The sequence below is a fragment of the Esox lucius genome, chromosome 5 (genome assembly GCF_011004845.1).
Source record: "Esox lucius isolate fEsoLuc1 chromosome 5, fEsoLuc1.pri, whole genome shotgun sequence".
Taxonomy (NCBI): domain Eukaryota; kingdom Metazoa; phylum Chordata; class Actinopteri; order Esociformes; family Esocidae; genus Esox; species Esox lucius.
Genome location: NC_047573.1, coordinates 13,042,528 through 13,067,504, shown reverse-complemented (window position 1 = coordinate 13,067,504; position 24,977 = coordinate 13,042,528). Strand labels below are relative to the sequence as shown.

At 40.2% G+C, this 24,977-nt stretch overlaps 1 protein-coding gene across 8 annotated transcripts in view; it reads left to right on the top strand.

The window, feature by feature from the left end:
* pcdh15b (protocadherin-related 15b) overlaps positions 1-24,977 on the top strand; it is a 214,139-nt gene that overhangs the window by 51,889 nt on the left and 137,273 nt on the right. For 6 of the 8 annotated variants that reach the window (XR_004575762.1, XM_020046964.2, XM_020046960.2 and 3 more), the window contains 3 exons: positions 6,212-6,226; positions 6,539-6,604; positions 24,722-24,882. Coding sequence is in view for 7 of the 8 variants with exons in the window: in XM_020046964.2 (XP_019902523.2) it covers positions 6,212-6,226; positions 6,539-6,604; positions 24,722-24,882 (242 nt within the window). In the remaining variant the exon portion in view is untranslated. Of the gene's footprint in view, positions 1-6,211; positions 6,227-6,538; positions 6,605-24,202; positions 24,475-24,721; positions 24,883-24,977 lie in introns of those variants that run through there. The other 2 variants (XM_020046963.2, XM_034292297.1) reach the window with 2 other exon arrangements.

The window sequence follows — 24,977 nt, the reverse complement described above, 5'->3', positions numbered from 1 at the left end:
TGTAGAAGTCTGTAATTTTTATCATAGGTACTCTTCAACTGTGAGTGACGGAATCTAAAAAAATCACATTGTATGATTTATAAGTAATTAATTTGCATTTTATTGCATGACATAAGTATTTGATACATCAGAAAAGCAGAACTGAATATTTGGTACAGAATCCTTTGTTTGCAGTACAGAGATCATACGTTTCCTGTAGTTCTTGACCAGGTTTGCACACACTACAGCAGGGATTTTGGCCCACTCCTCCATACAGACCTTCTCCAGATCCTTCAGGTTTCGGGGCTGTCGCTGGGCAATACAGACTTTCAGCTCCCTCCAAAGATTTTGTATTGGGTTCAGGTCTGGAAACTGGTTAGGCCACTCCAGGACCTTGAGATGCTTCTTACGGAGCCACTCCTTAGTTGACCTGGCTGTGTGTTTATATTCATTGTCATGCTGGAAGACCCAGCCACGACCCATCTTCAATGCTCTTACTGAAGGAAGGAGGGTATTGGCCAAGATCTTGCGATACATGGCCCCATCCATACTCCCCTTAATACGGTGCAGTCGTCCTGTCCCCTTTGCAGAAAAGCATCCCCAAAGAATCACCTTCCTCATGATCATTGATGCCCCACGAGGTGAAATCTTGCATGGAGCCCCAGACTGAGGGAGATTGACCGTCATCTTGAACTTCTTCCATTTTCTAATAATTGTGCCAACAGTTGTTGCCTTCTCACCAAGCTGCTTGCCTATTGTCCTGTAGCCAATCCCAACCTTGTGCAGGTCTACAATTTTATCCCTGATGTCCTTACACAGCTCTCTGGTCTTGGCTGTTGTGGAGAGGTTGGAGTCTGTTTGATTGAGTGTGTGGACAGGTGTCTTTTATACAGGTAACGAGTTCAAACAGGTGCAGTTAATACCGGTAATGAGTGGAGAACAGGAGGGCTTCTTAAATAAAAACGAACAGGTCTGTGAGAGCTGGAATTCTTACTGGTTGGTAGGTGATAAAATATTCATGTCATGCAATAAAATGCAGATTAATTAAAAATCATACAATGTGATTTTCTGGATTTTTGTTTTAGATTTCGTCTCTCACGGTTGAAGTGTACCTATGATAACAATTACAGACCTCTACATGCTTTGTAAGTAGGAAAACCTGCAAAATCAGCAGTGTATGTACAAATACTTGTTCTCCCCACTGTATATAGGTTTTGGAGCTACCATCCAGACAATGTCTTTTTCAAGGAGATCTTGCTAATTTAAAAGACAATGCCAAACCGCATTCTGTACATATTACAACAGCAATGCTCCGTACTACATGAGTCCATGGGCTAAACTGGCCTGCCTGCAGTCCAGACCTGTCACCAATTGAAAACATTTGGCGCATTATGAAATGAAAACTATAACAAAGGAGACCCCGAACTGTTGTTGAACCGCTGCAATCTTATATCAAGCAAGAATGGGAATACATTTCACTTTCAAAACTACAGCAATTGGTCTCCTCATTTCCTGAATGCTTACAGAGTATTGTTAAAAGAAGATACAAGACAGTGGTATACACTGTCCCAATGTGTTGATGGCATCAAATTTACATTTATTCTTCCAAAAGCAATAACATTTCTCAGTTTCAAAATTTGATATGCTGTCTATGTACTATATTCAACTAAATACATGGATAAATGAATTGCACATAATTGCATTCTGTTTTTATTAGCATTTTACGTTGAGTCCCAACTTTTTTAGAAGTGGGGTTGTATAAAAGACCGTACACAATGGTTATGACATCACATTTTTATGGTTAATAATAGCAATAAGGCATACAATGGATATAAAAGTCTAAACTCCCCTGTTAAAATGCCAGGTTCTTGTGATGTAAAAGAATGAGACAAAGATAAATCATGTCAGAACTTTTTCTACCTTTAATGTGACCTATAACGTCTTTTCAATTCAATTGAAAAACAAATCTTAGACCGGGAAAAATAAAAAAACTCACAATAACCTGGTTGCATAAGTGTGCACACCCTTAAACTATTACTTTGTCGAAGCACCTTTTGATTTTACTACAGCACTCAGTCTTTTTGGGTAGGAGTCTGTTAGCATGGCACCTCTTGACGTGGCAATATTTGCCCACTCTTCTTTGCAAAAGCGCCCAAAATCTGTCAGATTGCGAGGACATCTCCTGTGCACAGCCCTCTTCAAATCACCCCACAGATGTTCAATTGGATTCAGGTCTGGGCTCTGGCTGGGCCATTCCAAAACTTTAATCTTCTTCTGGTGAAGACGTGCTTTTGTGGATTTGGATATGTGGTTTGGGTCTGTGTTGTGCTGAAAGGTGAACTTCATCTTCAGCTTTCTATCGGATGCATGAAGGTTTTGTGCCAAAATTGCCTGGTATTTGGAACTGTTCATAATGCCCTCCACACTGACTAAGGCCCCGGTTCCAGCTGAAGAAAAACAGCCCCAAAGCATGATGCGGCCACCACCATGCTTCACTCTGGGAATGGTGTTCTTTGGGTGATGTGCAGTGTTGTTTTTGCGCCAAACATACCTTTTGGAATTATGGCCAAAAAGTTCGACCTTGGTTTCATCAGACCATAACACATTTTCCCATGTGCTTTTGGGAGACTTGATGTTTGTTTTTACAGCCGGGCTTGTGTTTCTTTGTAAGAAAAGGCTTCCGTCCTGCCAGCCTACCCCATAGCCCATTCATATGAAGAATACCGGAGATTGTTGTCACATGTAGCACACAGCCAGTACTTGCCAGACATTTCTGCAGTTCCTTTTGTGTTGCCTCCCACTTTTCTTATCGTCTTTTCATAAATTTTGGAGGGACGTCCAGATCTTGGTAATGTCTTTGTTGTTCCATATTTTCTCCACTTGATGATGACTGTCTTCACTGTGGTCCATGGTATATCTAATGCTTTGGTAATTATTTTCTACACTTCTCCTGACTGATATCTTTCAACAATGAGATCCCTCTGATTCTTTGGAAGCTCTCTGTGGACGATGGCTTTTGCTCTGAGATGTAACTAAGAAAATGTCAGGAAAATCCTACAAGACCAGCTGAACTTTATTTGTGATTAATCAGAGTCACTTGATGGCAGGTGTGCAATGATTTCTATTTAACATGCATTTTAATGTGATTGGTTAATTCTGAACACAGCCACATCCCCAGTTATAAGAGGGTGTGCACACCTAAGCAACCAGGTTATTTTAAGGTTTTTATGATAATTTTTCCCCCTCAAGGATTTCAGTTTGTTTTTCAATTGAATTTTTCAAATTATAGGTCACATTAAAAGTGGAAAAAGTTCTGATATGATTTATCTTTGTCCCATTCTATCACATCACAAAAACCTGGCATTGACAGGGGTGTGTAGACTTATTATATCCACTGTATGTGGTACTGTATATTGTGGTGCGTAATGCTTAACAAACAGTATATGGCCATATCCCATATCACCCTGTTACAGTACTAAAATACTATTTCCAATCATGTATTTTTTAACATGTTCATTAAAAGAAGGTGTTTGGTTAGCATAGGCTGATTTTACGGTTTCATGATACACAACATGAAATTACAAATCGTTTTTATTTATATGAAAATATAATCAAAAATGAACATTAAGTAGAAGTACAGATGGCCACCTTATATTGTTTTTACCCATAATGGAGTATTTTATACCTAGTAAGAATAACAGCATGTACATATTTCCACCCCCCCTTCATATTTTCTTATGCCTTGAGTGTACATAAAACAAATAGCAATTGTAACTTTTCTGTCCTAATAATTATGGAGGTCTCTGGTCTTCTACTGTACCAACCAAAAGATACAGCTATTTGTCTGAGTTTACAGCATTACGTTTCTTGAGCAGATTTTGTGTACTTTTTTGTTTGTTTCTTTAAGCCTGTGTTTATCATGACATTCAACTGCGTTCGTTTTTTGCACCATCCATCCAATCGTCAGTTCTAAACCTGTCTTTTTCTTTTCTAATGCTGCCTGCAGCTTGGTCTATTTCTCTCTGTGCAGATGAAACAAACGTTTAATGAATTTGTATGAATCTTGCCAGTGATTCTACTGTAGCACTCAATGCTGCCAGCCATTCAAACAAACAATTATGTTTAACATATCAGTCATTCTTGTTTGTTTAGCAGAAGCTTAGTGTATGGTTTGGTTTTAAAAGCTCTGTCTATCATTCAATTCAAACATTCAATGATACATTTTTTGCCCCTAATCACCAGTTCTAAACAGGTATATTTCTTAACATATTGCTGATGAATCTGTTTTTCTCAGAGCACATGAAACAAACAGTTGTTGGTCACCTGCCAGTGATCCTGCAGTAGAACTTGTTTTTGCCAGCCATTCAATGAATGATTAATTAGAACGAGTCACAGAACAAAATTATTCATGAAAATGTGTAAAAAGCTGTTCAACAGAAATGCTTTTTTGTGAACTGCACATCACCACATTAAACTGTGGCCTAGAAGGCATCTGCTGCAGGTCTTGCTAGCTGACTGGGATGGGGCTACCCAATAGGGGCAGGGGGGTCTGAAGTTTGCAACGCGAAGAATGATGGGAACTGATAGCAAGCTAGCTAGTGAAAACACAGGTGTAAAGTGTCTTTTGCTCTCACCTTTTGTGCACTATTTTCCCACAATTCTGTTGTTGTAACAGCAGGAGAAGAAGATAGTCGGCTAGGACCCTGAATGTACAAAAATATAAATGCAGAACTAACCCAGGACACACGCTGTGGTGAATCAGTCACCAACTCTCACGGAGATGATTCACTTTTGCCTAGCGTGTTGACATCCTGGACGAGAAATCAAATGTAATGTTTTATGGACCGACTGTTAACTGGCAGAACTCCTCATGCTTGGTTAAAACACAGTTAATACCAAACTGTGTAGGAATACGTTTTATTCAAGCCCAGAAATACTTCATAGTTATTAAGCCAACACATTGTAACTTGAAGCCCTGCTGGGTTTCACTGAACAGGATGTTAAATGCACTATTTAGAATTCCTGTCTACAATAATGTCTGTATGAAATGATCATGCGGCAAACATTGTAGTTAACATCTCCATGTAAAAATGGTGACTATATGAACATTAGCAAATTCTTTTTACAATGAGTACTGAAGTAACATTGCAATTTCTAAAAGTGAAAAAAAGTACTTTTAATGTACTGTCATAGTACTACCCCCACTTGCAAAAATCTTCTAAAGAGTTAGAGCAAGCTCCCAAACTTTGTTTACTTCCAATCATGTTTAAATTAGATTTTCAGTATTTTCTACACATATAACATTAGTCTTTATTGAGTGTAATGAAGTGTGACAATAGTATATTTTTTATATAATAGAAGAGTACGATATATTAGAAAATAACATGCCATTTAAAGCATTTGTAAAAAAAAATATATATAAAAAATAATTGTCTGTGAATCGCTATTGTGCCAGGAAGTGAAAAGAAGTAATAACCCTCTCTTGGAAAGCCATTTTCTCCATCCCCACTATCTTTCAACAGTATGTTGACACGGTTTGATTCATACAGAGCTGCCTGTCTTCTTATAACTAGCCATTCATATTTTGTAAAGGTGTGTGTCTAAAGAAGGGAGGTTGGGAGCGATGGAGTGAAGCTGACGAATGTAGTCCCATGATGCAGATGTAATAGATCTCTTCCAGCCAGCTACCCAGGAACGATGTTCATCAAATCACTCACTGACACTTTATTCAGAAGCCTCCTCAAGCATAGCCTCATCCCACTGCTCCAACTGGACTGTAAATTTAGCACAGTGGGTAATGATTAGGCAAACTGATCCGCAAAGACGCGAGGGTGTGAAATGTTTGCCGATTGTCGCCTCAGTTGAAATTTGCAGTGTTTGTTTAGCTGTTGTCAGAATTGGGCTAGATGGTGAGTTATGTTTATGTGCTCCAACATCCAGTTGCATTTAAATTATACTTGGATTCACAGTGATTCTCCAGTTGTTAGCAAGTGAAAGGAAGAATTGGCTGGGAGTTGTGTCGCCCAGTGTCATTGGTTGACTTAGGCACCTAAATGTGAATGTACACAACAGCGTTTCAAATTTCCACATTTACTGTACTTTTCTACTGATATGTTGTCTTTGCTCACTTCTTCCTTTTAAGTATCTTATGGAAATCTTACTGCCTGCTTGTCTTTTTCCTTTCCATCATTCTGATCTGCTCTCTGGCTGATGACACTATCTTTGACTCCAGACTGGCAGTATGAGGGTAAGACGATGGATATTTCCCTCTGTCCCTGTGTCTCTCTGTGAACTGTCTGTTGCACTCTATTAACCCCTACAAGCCCCCCGGTAAACAGCCTCCTACTCCTTTCACTGAACTAATCTTTTATTACCACTATGCTCATTGCTTTCTATTCCTCCCTCATGGCAGTACATCTGTATACCTTCGTTCTGCTCATCTCATTCTGTTCATCTTAGATATTAAGAAAAAACGGTTATAGTGTAGCACTGTACTGTAATGCTGCATAACAGGGGATTACTGGTTCGTGATTTCCTTTCTCTTTTTTGTGATTTTCAGAATGCAAACTCTCTAGGACTGGTCCACCTGCCACCATTGTTGCCATAGATGAAAACAGCCCCAATGGTATGTATTCTTTACATGCAGCGCTGTTGCATAATGCGCCATTGTCATGCTGGGATAGTCATACATTTTAGTTGAGTCTAATGAAGTGAAAGACACTTATCACACTTCAATCGCGCCGTTTTTCCACACACAGCATAGCATTTGTCCCATGTAATAAAACAGAAAAATGGGTGGTTAACTGAATATTTGTTTAGAAGGGTTTCCACCACGCGTGTATTTACCACTTAAACTAATTGAGGGCTGAGTTCTTAGCCGTTCCCGGTTTATGAGTGAATTTACAGGTGCCACCGTAGAGGGAGGCGGCTATGGTGTCTTTAACACTAATGAGTGGAGGTGCTGCCGCTGTTTGTTGTTGTGCCCGTATTTCTCTCCCTCTTTAGACCCCCCCCGGTGGCTTCTCGCCGGGCCAACCGGGCTCTGGCAGCCACATCACAGATGGTGTTCAGCGTGTTGCACAGCTTGGGGCCCCACTCTGTAATAGATCTCGTCGTTCTCCCTCCCTCTTTCCCTTCTTTCTTCCAGACTTCCCACTTTGAGTCACTACATGCAGCGTTTGCGGCCTTGGCTGTAATTGAGTTTGAACATTAGTGATGCATTTGACAGGTGTTAGCGTAGGTCCGTTTCTGGCTGTTGTTTTCCTCACCAACTGCCTAATGAGTATCAGAGTTTCTCCACACCTCTGCTCCTTGGCAGGAGATGTCGGCAGGCAGCTCTCCTTACCTACTCAACAAGACTGCCTAAAGCTCCTTTTAGGTGGTTCTGGTTCCCAGGTTTGGGATCCTTTGACTGGAGTCCACACTTTTTTAATTACAGGGCTATATGCTGATCAGTTTTCCCTCCCTGAAGGTGTTTGTTTGAAACATTAAACGGTTGGAGTATTTCCTCATAAGTTTTGACAACTGTTCCTCTGCTGCAGTTCTTTGCCTTACGGTCTGTGTCATACCTTTCTTATCAAAGCCAGTGCTCATTTGTATTCACAGAGCATTCATTTATTTCCATTGTAAAGTATGCATTTAATCAGGTATCAGGGAATTATATACCTATTATAGGGAGATGGTTGGGTGCAGGAGTTAGAATAATGTGGTCAAATTGAGAGTAAACGAAATGAGGGGAAATCTTTTTGCTGTAGCCTGTACTGTATATTTGCCACGCTCAGCGATGCCCCAGCCCTGAGGATTTAAAGACATTTATTCCTCATGTAACAGAAATTTACCTCAGAATGTCACCCCATACAGCGTGATAGCACCTTTAATTCCTCATTTAATGGATGAACCATGCCTAGGCATCATGTGAAATGACTTGTTATGTATTTTAAGCCGTGCACTATAGTAATCCACGGCAATTGAAGTTACTGATATTTTTTATATCGGCACAACAAAAAATTATGATGTTTTTCCTATAGTGTGTAGCTGAGCACGGATCCCCAGTCAATGTATTCAATAAAATGGATTTCATGGGTCCCTATTTGCATTTTAAAGAGTTTACTTGTGCAGGCATAAAGGAACTCTTCTAACCTTTGGAAAATCAGTTGAGAAATGAACGAGCACAGACCAAGTACCATGTAGCATATATATTAACACCATGTAGCATGAATTTAATCGTTCTTCTCAGACATGTTCCAAAGATTTGAATTCGATTGTACATTTCCATCTAGAAACTGAAAGGGAGTGTTGCCAAACCATTGTTCTGTGAGATGAATATGGAGAGTAGACATTTCTGCAGATAACAGGAAGATATCACCCCAAAGTGAAATCAAATCTGATCAGCAATAAATTACAATCCCATCTAAAGGACGGTTTCACTTATTTTTACTCTTCCGTGTAAAATTTTACCCTACCTTGAAAGTAGTCTTTGGGCCAAGAGAAACTTTTCTTCATGGTTTAGTTGCCTTTACGATCCCTTTAAGTTACGTCAAATCCAAATATGGATTTGATTTCAGCTGTTATCCCCATCACTTTCCTTTATTTTTAGCTTGCTTTGGGGAACGTTGGTAATGTTTAAAGAAACTCAACCATGGTTAACTGTTTTGCCCTGCCAAGAGGTTCTTTTTTTAAGGGTTAGGGTGCGTCACATGGGGAAGTAGTCAAGTACTCTTTAAATACTTGGACTTGTCTGAGCAAATTCATGGGTTATGTAGGTCTACCTCACTCTACTCCATCAGCTAGAATCATTCCATAGAAAATTAGTGGATTCATGGTCCTGACGACGTTTTATTATAACTCTTTCATTAGGGACCATTTTATGTATGATTGCCAAGGTGTGTAAAGTGTCATTTTACAGACTTTCTGTTACAACGTGTCGGCCGCCAAATAGCGTGGCTACAACAGTGGACATTCTGAAGTGGGTTTCATTATTTGATTGGCTTCTCAGTAGTGGGTTGAAACCCTGTGATCTCTCAACATTGGAGGCACAGTTACGAGTGTCAGGTGTGGATGATTGAATCTGAGGTGTGAGGCTTTTGTGTGTGATGGAGGGAGTCCTGGAGGGTCACACGACGGGCTGGCACATAGATTAGGTGTTAGACTGCAGAGAGGTCGTGAGGTATTCCATCTCACACACGTGCTGAGCACATAATCAAACACACGTGCACTCACGCGCCCGCGTGCACCTACCAACAGAGCTCAGAGTCGGGGGCAAATGGGAATGGGAATAATGTGGTTAGCGGTCAGGTACACTAGGCCAATTTCAAGGTCCCCTTGGGTGTCCACAATGCCACAGGAGGCGAAGGTGACAAGGAGGTGGCGGTTGAGTTACAAGAGGGATAGGAATCAATTGTGACCTCACAAGAATGGACAGAGGGTATTGATCTGATAGGACAGCAAGTGTGAAGAGATGATTCAGAAGAGAAGGCTGAGGCAGGGGATTGGTAGCCTGCTAACAGATCTCTGTCGGCTTTTATCAGCTCTATGCCGTATAGTACACCATGCTAAGTAATTCAAATGACAACAAGATCAGGATTGGACTATCACAATGGGGTTGGAGGAGATGGAATGAAGGACAACCAACCCTCGTTCGTTACTTGAGAGTCTGTACAAGCCACTTTTCTCTTGCCTTATTACATATTTTTTACACTTCCTTGCTTTGCCTCTCTTGGAACTCGTCGCCTCTTTATTCCACTTATATTTTATGATCCTTTGCCAACTCTGGAGAATCATTTCACACTAAATAACTGTGTGTGGTAAAAAAAAAGAAAAAAAGGCCACTTTTAAATGCAGTATATTGAGATTTATAAACTTGATGCTGGCTAAGATTTACCATTAGAAACCTTGACCTGTCGTAAAACTTCATGGACGGGTGCAAGCATTAAAAACGTAGCCTGGAGAATACTTGTGATTCACCTTTTCTGGTGATTATGACACCCTTCATTTGCTGTATATTTTGGAAGTATTAGAAATAGGCCACAGAATGATGGTTGTAGGGAAGTTATGGTTTATGTAGTTTCATTAGAAAATAATTGTATTGAATTGTACAATGTATGCCATACTGTAAATCAAACACATTCAATGCTGGGATTTATTCTGATTTTGCCATTTAGAACATTCATTTCTAAACAATTATCTAGTACAGCGGCAGATGTTTTTATCTCAGTCCTAAATTAACTTTAAAAGTCAAGCACACTTAAACAGAAGAGCAGGTCAACATTTGTGGTAAACAATTAGCCACAGAATTTCCATATATATTAGCTTGAAGTGCTAATATCTAGTGTTAATTACAAATTGAAAATACACAATTTCAATATGGAAGGACTCAATGTGCAATTCACCAACTTACACTCACTCTTTTACCTTTGACGGTAGAGTGACTGAGACACCAAACCAAAGTTCCACACTTACATTTATTTAGATTTTACATTTCATATTTGAATAATTTAGCATACACTCTTCTTCAGAGTGAGTAGCAGGATAACTTGGGGTTAACTGACTTGCTTAAGGACAGAATCCCAACCTTGGGGGATCTGATGCTGTAAGTGCTGGGCAATCTGACACTCTGACATTAAAGAGCAAATCGTCTGCTTAAATTTGACTGCATTTTTAGACGTTTCAGATGTTTGCCTCAAGTCTGTCACCAGACGCTGATCCTCTGTCAGGGCTGGACTCCAGCCATCTTCTGTTCCAGCTTTTTTTGGGGTATTTTCCCCTTCAGTCTTGAGCATGTCAATGGCGTGCTCAACTGAAATCAAATTGGGCTACTGACTTGGCCAGTCAAGAAATGTATACGTATTGGTCTATCAGAAACATATATATCTGCCTCATGCTGGCCTGCTTGACTTGCATTGACACATTTGTTTTGTTTTGTTTCTCATTTTGTCAGATGTAAGTTTACAAATGCAAAGCCAAAGCTAATGGGACAGACACATCTGCCTAATGAGAAACACCTGAGAAACTGTCCAAATATTTTTGAAACCTAAAATGGGTTTTATACAATATGTTGCTGTAAATCTCTACATAGTTCATCCAATATTGATCAAAATACATGAAATTAAAGCTGACTTTGTACACTTTACAACATAGTAATTAAGTAGTAGAATACAGAGCCAAAAGAAAAAAATATTTCACTGTCCAAATGTGGGTGTTTACTGTATTTCAATTCTTTATTTGTTTAAGCTTAACACACTGAAGCGACTATCACATCATCAGAGTATCATATCACTTAGTAAAACTATCCCTTCTAAGATGTACAAACACAATGGTAGATTTCAAGTGTTACTTCATTTTAAGCCTAAACATTAAAACAAATAAATAGTTCTATAGAATTATAAATTATACCTATTTTAAATATGCATATCATTAACCCTTATACCGTTCATATTAGAGACCCCATTCTGTCCGTCTGTCTATCTGTCTGTGTCTGTCTATAAAAAGTAGAGTCCAAGGCATTCAAGGCATTGTCATGCAGGTACTATACCATGTTGCAATTATAAACACAATTTGCAGAAACAAGGTAACGATTTACAGAACAATAGTATTGTTCAATATGAACGTTTCCTAACAGTCATCTGAAATGACATAAACACCAACTCCTCTATTTTTAACGTTTTTCTGCAAAGAAATAGAAAGGGATTTCTAGAGTTCCACTCCCGAGAGTGGATCTTGTAGCCTGTACATCTTTAGGATAAAAACGAAGAAAAAATATGACAGAGATTTCTGCCATAGTGATTTAGAAGCATACAGAATGTAATGCATTGATCTACAATACTTTATAGAGGGTCTGTCCACTTTCTGATAAAACATGCAGTGATGAGTGCTGAATCTTTGAAGATATTTAAAGGCATCTGGTGGTCAACATACTGTTTGGTGCGAAAACTACACTAACTGCATTGATCTAACTGCTGGCTTGTTGCCAGTTGTGCTAGCGAGCTTTTAGGACCAGTTAGAGTATTTTCAATGCAGCATTTATTTGCTTGTTTATTTGTTTTTCTCTCCTTATTGTAACCACCCTGCTTTATCTGTTTGAAAACTCTTTGCAGATAGACCTGAGTACACTGTCTTTGTAATCAACAGCAGTGGCTGAAGATGCTAGCTAATTCGACATATGAAATGAGATATGAAATGCAAAAACTTGATTTAATCATGAGGACTTCGTCACTACTTATCTTTGTTAAAACTGAAAATATATCTACTGTGTTGTGATGGGTGGAGTGACCCAGCTTCACTCTACTGAAGGTTTTGATGCAGTTAGACCACCATCATAATGGCCCGGCCGAGTCAGGCACCTGGTCAACCAGGCTGAACTCCTTTGCAGTGACAGTGAGGAAAGCATCGGCAGAGATTCACTGCAGTAACAATAACGTGGCTGCCTGCTTTACACCTGGCCTAGTCGAGTTGCGTTGGGAGAGGTTGGGTGGGAAACAAAGACGCTGTGACAACTTGTCATGCAACTCTGGCTTCCATCAGAGCAGGAGATCCAGCTGTATGTACTGCTTCCAGCCTCTCACCAGGCCTACATACAGTACAAGAGGGCTACAACAGCGCACAGCTCAAAGCAATGATTATAAACTGTTTTAACCACACTGGGAAAATGGTATTCATGTCCAGGCTTCTGCCCTTCTACCAAAAGGACTTTGATTGTTTCAGCACTCTACTTTCAAATCAAGGCATAAAATAATTAAGGCTGTGCCTCGCTATATTTCTGAAGACAGGAAGCTGGCAGGACAGTACAACTGTGTGCAAAAAATAATACTAATTGAACTAGGAAAAACACATGCAAATTCCTATTGTAATTTGGAAGAAGTCTATAGGATTTAAGGTATATTGAAGTATGTGTTCCTTTAAAAACCCTACTGCCAATGTATAGTATAGTGTACTGGAAACTTAGAGGATTGGGATTGGTTCCTAAAACAGGCTTTATCAAAAGGCCAAAAAGATTCCTATAAGATTGGTTGCTATAAAAATCTTACGAGAAGAAATCCAATATGAAAACTCCAATTAGAATCCTAGGAGATGTTTAAGAAATGAGGTGTTTTGCATGTGTAACTTAGAAAAGATACAAAATTCAAATATATAAAGTCATACTTGCTTATACACAAAATTGTTCATTGCCTATGTTGTTTAGTTTAAACAGCCTTGTTTGCTAATCTTACAAGGGTACCAATACAATTGGAGGAGACTATATATCAAGTCATTCAGCCATGGCATTGTAATTGTTAGCTTATGTAACAAGCAATTTATTATTAACTACTTCTGTTCAGAATATTTTTGCTGTTTAGGAAAGCAAGATTGAAAGCTGATTCATTTTATATACCTGTACTGGACTTGGACCCAGAGTCTTTGTTTGTGTCTTATCACAAAATAATATGCAGAATCCCTATTAACTTTTATCATTTCTATTACCATGAATTGGGCAGAACACAACTGATAATTATGTTTTCATCAGATTGTCAAACATCCACTTCAGAAGGTTCTCCACCTGACTACCCACGCACATTTTGTCCACTGGCAACATAATATGTGCCTTTGCAGCTGGACTTAGCTGAATAGAAAGAGACATCTGTTAGAAAGGTTTTTATTGGAATTGCATTTTGGCAATTGTCATTAAGCTCACTACACTTGCCTGAATTGACTTGTCCACCGCTGTTTGTGGTCGCTTCAGTCTTAGCGGCTAGTTTCACCTGTCACAGCAACATTTTACTGTTCTTGTTAAACCAAAATGCAATTTCAAGTGTTTACTACCCATTTTTTGGTAACATATTGCTGTTCCGTTAGTGTCTGTCAGGTCCTGCCTGGGGGCCTCTAGGCATCTCTATGCACCTAGGGGCCACAGTCAGGACCTGACCACAGAGGTGCCTCTAGGCATCTCTACACTGCAGTTTTGGTTGTCCCCAAATAGAGGCAACTGTTCTGCATTGCCTCTGATTGGGGACCCTATTTAAGTTGCCTTTGTTATAATTCATTTGTGGATCTTTGTTTGCACCAGTTGTGTTTTGTCAGTTGTCTGGCAGTTTCTGGTCAGCCTCACTGTTTGGGTTTGTTTTTGTTCAGTTTTGCCAAGAACAACCTAAAAAGGATGTTTCGCTACAGCTCTTAACCTCGTGTCCTGCCTCACGAGTGTGACAGTGTCAACTATCTATGCTTGCCGTAATACCCCTCTATGGATCACCTCCTAAAATTGTGATTTCAGTCGGCATAAAGCTAATCAGTCTGATGCAGAGGGTATGGCGTTTTGGATGGTGAAAGGCTGAATAAGTGTGGGGAGCTGTGCAATGAAAGGTCATTTTTCATATTTGAAATGAGTGCGTTGCCATCTAGGGTAGGGAAATACAAATTCCTCAGTAAACGTTTTTTCCAATTGATTACCGATCAACAAAATTATCAGTTGTTGCTCTTTTCAACTATTATAAACCGTGGACAGTCCTTTATATCCTGCTCATTCTGCACCCTGTCATCTGTTGTCCGCCTATCACTGTGAATGGTTTGCAGTGTTTTGTTGTGATAAGATATTGTCAATTTTGGATGGGTATCAGCTTAGGTAAACCGTCTGACAGATATTAGCATTGCCGGTTCAGCCAGGAAACCTGAGTGGTAATTAGCCAGCGATGCATCCTCTGATGTCAGATTGCTCCCATCACCATGTCAGATTTATACCTGTCTGTTTAAATGTCAGGTTACTCAGCACTGATATGCTGATGGTCGTAGTTGCATGCAGGTCACATCCACCCACCACCCCTGCCTCCACCTGTTTGCTTCTGTTTCCTTTGTGGGGGGATTGTTACTGCGTACCGTGCTCATTGCCAATGCGGATTGCTGTTAATAATATTACGGTGATGTTATTCTTGGTAGTATTGTATACACGATCGTTTGATGGAAGTGTGTTACCCCAGAGGAGCGGAACCTAATGCCAAGACATTTCATGTACATTGTTGTATATAAGTTCTCAGTAAATAAATGGTTAAACTAATATGTGGTGTTTTCTGTCTAAACTGAGTATACTGCTAACCTGAAACAGATCCACAATGGACAGTTTTTACCTTCATCAAGGCTCTAAATTATTTTCAAACTTTAAGTAACTTACCTGTCCTCTTACCTTCTTATTAATATTTTTCATATTATTTTCTGTACAAAGACACTTTTGCGGCTGTAACAAAAACTGCTTTGGTGAAACCACTGTTAAGAAAACCCACCGCAGTACAGAAACTGTGATAGTGAAGTAGGTGAATGACCTCAGGATGAGCAATGAAAAAAAGCGTCCTCAATGTCTTAATTCATAGGGTTTGTAATTGTATAGTTAAAACTGATATTGAAGTGTATTCTCATTGTAACTAAAGCAGTTGAGCTGTATTTGAAAATGAAAATGACCTGACTAAAATCTTAGCTTGGATATGTGGCAGTGACTCCTTGTGAAGGCATCCTATGATATGCTTCAGCATGTGCCCTCATTTGAATATACCTTTATCAACCGTGGTGTATTCATTCCACCAATTTCAGTTAACTCAAAGTGTCGCAAAAGCAGGATGTGTTAATGAAATGCATTTTAAAAGTAAAATTGCTGTACAAATAAAGTTTGTGAAACATTGCATTTTCAGTGCCCTCCGGAATTATTGGAAACCTTGGTAAACCATGGCAGCCTGTCACAAGTTATTTGTTGAAGCACTGAAAGAATGAATAATAAATCAGTGACTTTGCCTTTCTACTCATTGTTCCTTATTGATTAACCAGGCATGTGCTTTGCTTTGAATTAAATAACTAAAATTACATATGTTCATGATTTTAACTGAGCATGCCATGCTCACAGCTAACTACTAGGCTGCGAGCATGTGCTTTGAGGCAAGCTGTCTGTGCTGGCGACAAGGAGGGAGCTTAATATTGTATTTAAATTAGCTGGTGAACATCAAAGCAGTAGAGCATTGACGTTCATTTCCTACATGAATTCAACACGTTTGAGGTCATTATCTTGCCACTTAAAGCGCATTTAGTTGACATAAATGCAACAAATATATAGCCTAGCTAGCCTAATGTATAGATTTATGATAATGTTTTGTTAATATGAAAATAAATAGACAAGGGTATAACTAGACACGTGACTTTTGCTGTGCACGTTAGTGGACGTTTGTCTCTAGTGCAGAAGTAGCCTAACTGCTAGGTGTTCTCTGCAGTTTATTTCAATAAAGATGTGAAACCATTTGAAGTCATTTTTATACATATCATGTACATATAGATGGGTGACAAATTAAAGGTACCGACATAGTGTCTCAGTAAGGTGTTGGACCACCACACGCCACAAGAATAGCTTCAGTATGCCTTGGTATAGGTTCTACATGTCTCTGGAACACTACTGGAGGGATCAAACACCATTATTCTAAAATAAAATTCCCTCTGTTGATGTTTTGATGATGGTGATGGAGAGCACTGTCTTACATCATTTTCATTCTCATCAAACCATTCAGTGACCCCTCATGCCCTGGTGGATGGGGTCATTGTCACCCTGGAAGAGAACCTTTGAAACCCTCTTTCAATGTCTCTTAGATCCTTTCCTCTTGCCACCTTGATCCAAAATCCCGGTCAACTGGGCCCGCTCAGCCCTTTAATCCATGCCACAGAGCATAATAATAATAATTTGTTAATTGCTTCATTGTATCATGCTGTTTTCCCTTTATGGAAGCATCTGTGTTTGTTGTGTTCCCCCACTATTCTTTTCACTATTCTTGTCACCCATCAAATTAATAATTTTAAATGAACTTCAACTGAAAGAGTATTTACAGGATTATTTTGCCACCATGAGATGTCTGGAGGAGTCTTTGAGGGTTAAAAAATAATACAAAATAACGAGGACCATGGTGGGGAATTGCAAAACACCAATTAGATGCCTTTTTACCTATATTAAGTAGCAATTTCAGTTCCATAAATGCATTTTTCCTTTACAGAAACGCCAAACAATTTCAAATACCAGCATTTATAGTTCAATACGAGGGAGTCTTGAGAATATACACTTTAGGCTTTACCCGGAATTGTATCACAATAATGCACAGTGCTATAAAAAAAAAAAAACTATTTTACCATTAAGCATCCTGAGCGTTTGCTGTTTTGGATCATTACCTCATACATGTACTGTAGTGTGTCCGGTCCAACATCTCACCAAGCACCATTCTGTCTGGAAGCAGCCGGAGCCAAAGCCTTGGACATGAAGACAATGAAGAAGGCTGTAATGTGTTGGTCACAAGTGGTCACATCCAATTGGTTGCTGCCTAATGTTCTGCGAATAGCCTATGTAATGTACCAGTACATCCTACATGAAATCCCCCTCCCCCCCAATTCCTCATTGCCATTGGCCCAAAACATTATTTGAAACTTGGATTCAGTTAGAGGCAGAATCTGTGAAGTACGTTCTCTCTTTCCTGCACCAGTGTAGATGCATTAACTAGGTAGAAGTACAGGAATAACTTTGTTTTTTAATTGGTAGGCCTATACAGTTTGATCTATTGCACGGCCTCATCAGAACTATGATCCTCAGATTACAAATAGTACATTAATAGTAAAAACTTTATCCGTAGAATATTAAGCATGTGCAAAAGATTGAATCTGCTGTTATGCCACTTCTATGAAGTAAACATTCCAAGGATGTATGTGCTGTTCAATCACCAGAGCTTTGGTGATGTCACAGCAAATGGTGATGTGTGTCAAGTGAGCGAAAACATTGTATACGATTGGACGGTTGACTCATACGTCTGAGGAAAAATAGATTGAAGGTGCTTGGATCAGGTTTGTCAAGTGAGAGTGAAATGTGTTTGAATGCAGCACAGGCTTTGTTATGGAGCTGTAAAGAGAGCTTTAGACCAGGGGGGATGCCTAGGGCTTGATTGTGGCAGTTATGACATTGGCAGAGGACCGATCACAAACTCGTTTTTTTTTTTTATACCTATAGGCTTTTCATTCAAACGGCGTGTTCTTCCATGCTGTGTAACAACCCTGTGAGAATGAGAGGCGAATGTGTAATTATGATTTACATTCTCTGCCCTGGTCACTCGTACTTAGAAAAGCAACAGTATACAATACTGTACACATTTCAAGGCACTCTATAGCTCAGATGGAATGGATTTCTTCAATACCCGGTTTTTGTGGTCCTTGGTATGCCATAATAAACAGCTCGGGATTGACGACTAACATTAGGTGACTTGGGTGACGTGACACCCTTTTGGTGCCACTGGCTGATGAGCAAGTAGTGGTTTTTGAGGTCATTTAGATTTTGGTTTGATTGTGCACCCATTGATTAGTGTAGTGTCATTTTGTAAATACCGGATATGTAGTTCGTCAAGACACTCCATTCACACAAATTGGGATGAGATAGTAGTGCCTAATATGTGGTTATATTTGATACTCACTCTCCCTTCTGATTTCATTAACGGGGACAATAATTACATGAAATTATACCTGGGTTTGGTTGTGTTGCCTGTCAAACACTAAGAGTTTTGCACACAGTGCATATTGCAGTTAACTTTTCTGTATTGTCAGAAAACCCATATGATGCTGACAAGGCCCTTTCTTCTAAAACTCTCCATCTACCTGACACTGACAAAATGGCTAATGAGCCCCAACATTAATGCAGTGCTTATCACTATAATGTATTCAAATGAGTTGATATTGTATATATTTCTTTGTTTATATCATATTACTTTATGATTTAATTAAAGAGTCATTATTATCTCATATTTGCTTAGTAGCAGTTAACCAGCAACTTACAGGCATAAAACCATAAATGTATAATGATTTCTCCCTTGGTTTCTGCTTTTTTATACTTTGGCTAGCAGTAGCTGGTAACTTAGCTGGCTAGTTATAATAACTAACTGCTTATATCATGCAATATCAGTGCTATATTCTGATTTTTTTTAAAATATTTTTACATGAGACTTATGTTCACTCTTTTTGTGCTTGTAGTTGATTCCCCATTTTTATATATTTGTTTTGTTTTGTCAAATCAAATAGGCATATTCCAGCAAATCAACCAGTGACGTCATTAGTTGTTGTCTGTGCTGAACTGTGTTGAGTAATTTCTTAATAAAAAAAACCTATAGCCCAGAGTATCACAGCTTGTACTGGTCTTGACCTAATATCTCATATGACAAGTTGAGCTCAAAACAGTGGCATCAATGATCATGAGGAAGGTGAGGGATCAGCCCAGAACTACACGGCAGGACCTGGTCAATGACCTGAAGAGAAGCTGGGACTACAGTCTCAAAGAAAACCATTAGTAACACACTATGCCGTCATGGATTAAAATCCTGCAGCGCACGCAAGGTCCCCCTGCTCAAGCCAGTGCATGTCCAGGCCCGTCTGAAGTTTGCCAATGACCGTCTGGATGATCCAGAGGAGGAAATGGAGAAGGTCATGTGGTCTGATGAGACAGAAATTGAGCTTTTTGGTCTAAACTCCACTCGCCGTGTTTGGAGGAAGAAGAAGGATGAGTACAACCCCAAGAACACCATCCCAACCGTGAAGCATGGAGGTGGAAACATCATTCTTTGGGGATGGTTTTCTGCAAAGGGGACAGGACGACTGCACCGTATTGAGGGGAGGATGGATGGGGCCATATATCGTGAGATCTTGGCCAACCACCTCCTTCCCTCAGTAAGAGCATTGAAGATGGGTTGTAGCTGGGTCTTCCAGCATGACAACCACCCAAAACACACAGCCAGGGCAACTAATGAGTGGCTCTGTAAGAAGCATCTCAAGGTCCTGGAGTGGCCTAACCAGTCTCCAGACCTGAACCCAATAGAAAATCTTTGGAGGGAGCTGAAAGTCCGTATTGCCCAGCGACAGCCCTGAAACCTGAAGGATCTGGAGAAGGTCTGTATGGAGGAGTGGGCCAAAATCCCTGCTGCAGTGTGTGCAAACTTGGTCAAGAACTACAGGAAACGTATGATCTCTGTAATTGCAAACAAAGGTTTCTACACCAAATATTAAGTTCAGCTTTTCTGATGTATCAAATACTTATGTCATGCAATAAAATGCAAATTAATTACTTAAAAATCATACAATGTGATTTTCTGGATTATTATTTTTGATTCTGTCACTCACAGTTGAAGAGTAACTATGATACAAATTACAGACTTCTACATGCTTTGTAAGTGGGAAAACCTGCAAAATCGGCAGTGTATCAAATACTTGTTCTCCCCACTGTGGGTCACATTAAAGGTGGAAAATGTTCTGACATGATTTACCTTTGTCTCATGCTTTTACATCACAAGAACCTGGGTGTGTAGAATGTTTATATCCACTGTATATCCCTGCCCAGCGTGGGGGAATGAGAACAATGTGTAAACAGAACCAGCTGACCCAGCAGCCTTCTCCCTGCATTCTGGAGGCTAGAGTCCAGCGTTATCACACAGAGAGAGCCAAGCCTTCTCCTGTCTGCCCGCCACCAGTCACAGGTGCTCTGCCAGCTTGCAGGACCATGCCAGGATGCCCTGATGCCATCCCATGTGCCAGCTGCCGAGGGACCTGCATGGCGCCGCTAGCTGCTAGTCAAATGTCAGTCTACATCTGCTGTGGAACGGTGGGAAGGGCTGTCTGATCTGTACTGTAACTCAAACAGCTCCAGCACGCCGCTAATGTGTTCTTTAACCGTCAGTGTGGAATAACAACCATCTGGCTGCTGTAGGCCTACGCAAACAGAACAGGGGCAGAGCAAGGGAGAAGGCGTGATTAGAATCATGTATAGATGGTATACCATGCGTAACCAGTTGAAACCAGTTACTGAATTTCTGGAAAGCCTGACATTTTTGTACATGGTTCTTGTTGAGAACCTGATCTGACAAGGACCCCAGTGGTGATGAGGATGTTGTCCATTTGGGTGTCTGTCTCACGTGTGTCCCTGATCTGTCTCGTGTGTCCCTGATCTGTCTCACATCTGTCCCTGATCTGTCTCACATCTGTCCCTGATCTGTCTCACATTTGGCCCTGGTATAGTTTTTACATTTTCTGTCTAAATCTGAAAAAGGTTTGGATGTAATCTTTCCCCCAATGTTGATTATGGAGAAGAATCCTAAGCACATCATACAAAAATGTATCATTTGGGATCTTATCTCACACACATTCATCACACTCTCTTGTCTGGCAACCTTTTCAGTTCAGTAACGTTCCATATACTCTTGGTATTTGCTGTGTTATGTGTAGCATTACAGTTTTGCAGATTCTTCTATGGTAAACCGTAACCAAACCCGTAATACCACTTTGACGTCCAGCTGACCAACGAAGTCCGTGTGTCTGAGGATGGAAAGGCAACCGGGCAAAATGACTATTGTCAGTAGCACTCACGTCTACAGCCGTGAAATTCTTCAAAAAGCCTTTTCATGACTCACATCAATACCATTATCCTGGGCACCCTGGTCCCACTGCTCCTCCAAAGGATCCGCAGACAATGCAATACTGATTGCACTGCACGCTTCCCTCTCTCACCTGGACAAAAGCAGCTCAACAGCTCGGAGTTCAACGGCATCATACCCTCCGAGCGCGTCATGATGCTCAGCACAGCCCTCGGGCTCTCAGGAGCCGGTGTTGGGGAAGGGGCCTGTAAGTTGGTATTTCCATGTTAGTCGACCCCTGTTGTTGTTTTCTTTATTTTTTGATGCGGCTGGCATCAGACCTTGGTGCGTTTTCCCCAGGACGGAGACTATGCCAGTGGAGTTGACCTCAGTAGCACAGGCTTTTTACAACCATGCCCTGAGCCCTGGGGTGGTCAAGCGGTCAAAGCTTCTGATTCCAGGGCACATATACTTGAAAGGAGCCGGGCTCTTGGGGGGTGGCAGCCCTCTTTTGGATGTGCTGGGTGAGGATTATAACAGTACATGACCTTTTAAGGCCACGCCATTCATCCTTATATTGAAAAGTTCAGTCCCCGTAATAGCATTTGACAGCGGGTACAATATTCCAGCGTAGAGACTGGAGTCTGCCAGACATAGACAGCAAGGGTGGTTTGTCAATCCAATGCCTTGCCGTTAACCTTCACAACCCTGGGCCAGGCAACACTGAATCAAAGGGCCTAGTGTTCAGTGTTCAGTGAAGACTAAGAGGCTGGGAACAAGCACGCATCTCTCCCATTGAGAGATTTGCAGATTATTCTGCAAAAATGTAACAAATTTGTTGTGGCCTGTGGACTAGGTGAGCAGGTCACCGTGAGCCAGCGGAGACTGTTTGTCTGGGCCGACTGATTGATTACGTCAGGGGAAAAAAGGAATGTGTTAATCCATTTCAGATGTTGATACTTAGACCTGATTGAACGCTGTCTCATCGAAGCGTGTCCCAGGATGGAGGGACGGCAATGTACCAGTGACACACCTTGAATGGAGAGTGCTGCCCTGTTGCACCTGGCCTGTGTTTTATTGGGTGTTTTATTACGTTGTTGAGACCATCTTCCTTTTCTACTACTTAGAGATTATGGAAGCAAAGAATCCAAACAGGTTTTTACTAATAGATTCTGCATAAACACAAACAGACGTATAGTTTGTTTGTGTGGCACGTGGTTATACTGTTGGACATTAAAGATGTTATTTCAGAGATTCTTTTCCTTTTCAAACTACATTAGATCTTGTTTTCACTGAATAGATAAAACAAGATAGAAAAAAATCATGAAAAAAAGGATAAGTAGGGTCAGAGACATACATTTTTCTTCTGAATTAATTCAATCCGTATTCATTCTTCTCTTCATTCAGTAATCTCTCTCCTCTAGCTAACATGGCACAGTTGGCTGGAGAATTTGGCTTTGCAAATTTGTTATGATCTCAGCTTCTATCTTATGTCATTTGTCCATCTGTAAAGAGGACAAAGTCATTTTGTTTCATCTACAAATATATTTTTTAATTAATTTAATGTGTAACTGGGAGTTTGGCTATCAGCCAGCAATGTCAGGAAGCAAATTGGAGAATCAAAGGCTTTGTTATAAACAAATTAGCAAGATTAATCCATTAAATTGTGGCTAAAGTTCCCATTTAGGGATATTACAATTCACTGGTTTTAAACTGCATTGAACTCAACTCCAAACAGATACAGTATTTTTCAGTCTTTATAGCCTGCTGGGGCTTCATAGACTTCATATTTCTGTTTTTACAATGCACTGAGTACAGTCACAGGAGAAGAGGCAAGAGGTTGGATGAGTTTAGTAGATTTAATGTCTTTCATACGAAGGTATGGTGGCCTGGAAGTGCAAAACACAACCACTAATACCGGTACACATACAATACAAATACTCTGCCGAAATAATTGTCTTTGTGGTTACGTTTTCGTATTAGGGGGAGTGCATTCATATTTGGGGAATCGTATTGAGTTTGGCGTGTGTCATGATGTTAGTGGTTATGTTTTGCGACATTTAGGGGAGTATTTGTATTGGGGTGTGTAATTGTGTTAGTGGTTGTGTTTTGCTCTTCCGGGCCACCTTGCAAAGGTCTTCTAGCTAAGACGAGCCAGTCAAGGTCACTCAGACAGGTCTGCTAGAGGCTGCAGCCAGCCGGGTTTAGCTACAATACTTCAGCCATCTTAGGGTATTAATGTGAGACACATCATTGCAAGCTGAACCGGCCATGACCTGGCTGGTGAGGGAGAAAGGGACATGGTCTGCCCTTCACTTCCCCTGCCTCTGGCCTGGTCTCATACTGGATGTGTAGTTTGACTGCTACATAACTGCTCCCCTCTTATTGTCAGAAACGTGCATGCCTGCGTGTGCCTGTAGGTGTGTGTGTATGTGTGTGTGTGTGTGTGTGTGTCCAAGGGGTAGTATTGTGTAATTAGCTGAACCTTCCAATGCTGGATTTCAGCAGTGTGTATAAAAGCAGACACAGCATGCCTCAGAGAAGTTGGTCAAGATGTCCAATGTCATTTTAGCAAGTTCCCTGCTTTTTACAAACATAACTTTAAGACATATTTTCTGAGGTCATGCATCACTGAAATGCTGCTGAACTCAACAAATTGGTCTCTTTTGATGTAAATATATTTATATATATATATATATATATATATATATATATGTTTTGACTGTCAGAAACTAAATGATTTGGCAAATGCTTTGTTATCCTTGGCTGACTGCTCTCCACACTTCCCAACATCTCACACAATATCTCAGAAATCCCTTGACCGAATTTGACTAAAGTTACCAATTATGCATTTTGACATAGAGATCTGTCATTTAAAAAAAAAAAAAATCTGCAAGCTCACATCTTCTTGTTGGCCAAAAAATGCACATAGGTTCAGATTAATATTGCCTGGTTGAGCAGTGTGATAAGAAGCAGAACAGCTTGACGAGATGTGCACCAGAAAACAGATGTCTGGATCTTTGACTCTCACAATCCCAGTGGGAGTTGCTGCGATGAAAGAAGACCATAGTCGCAACTAAAATATCATGAAATTAGGAATGGGAGAAAACAGGGGAAAACACTTCAAAAGGAAAAAGAGGTTAGAAAACTTGTGAATGATGCATCTTGATACAGATATTCTGCATTCATAAATACAATGAATGGCTCAAAGGGATAACCGTAATAATTAGAATAAATGTGTTAGTCATCCAATATCTCAACTGGCCCAAGGTTGTTGCGCGATTTTTGTTGTTTGTCATGTTTGTTGTTGCCTTTTTTATTATTTGCAGCTCTGTCAATCAACGCCTGGTTGTATTTCTAATGAACATCTTTTTTTGTCTTATAAGGAACAATTTTGGTTGAGAATATGCAAATCCAAGGCAGAGCAGAAGACCCAGGCAGAACCATCTCACTCTCCCTCTTAAACAATTATGGTAACTGGGTAATACTGGATCCAGTCAGTCAAAAGCTCTATCTCAACAGCACCGGCAGGGTCCTGGACCGAGATGTATGTATTGAAACACTTACCATGTCTTTTTATATATTTGTCTGTTAATAATTTAACCTAGAAAGGGGTTTGTGTGTCGTATTCTATGTACAGCT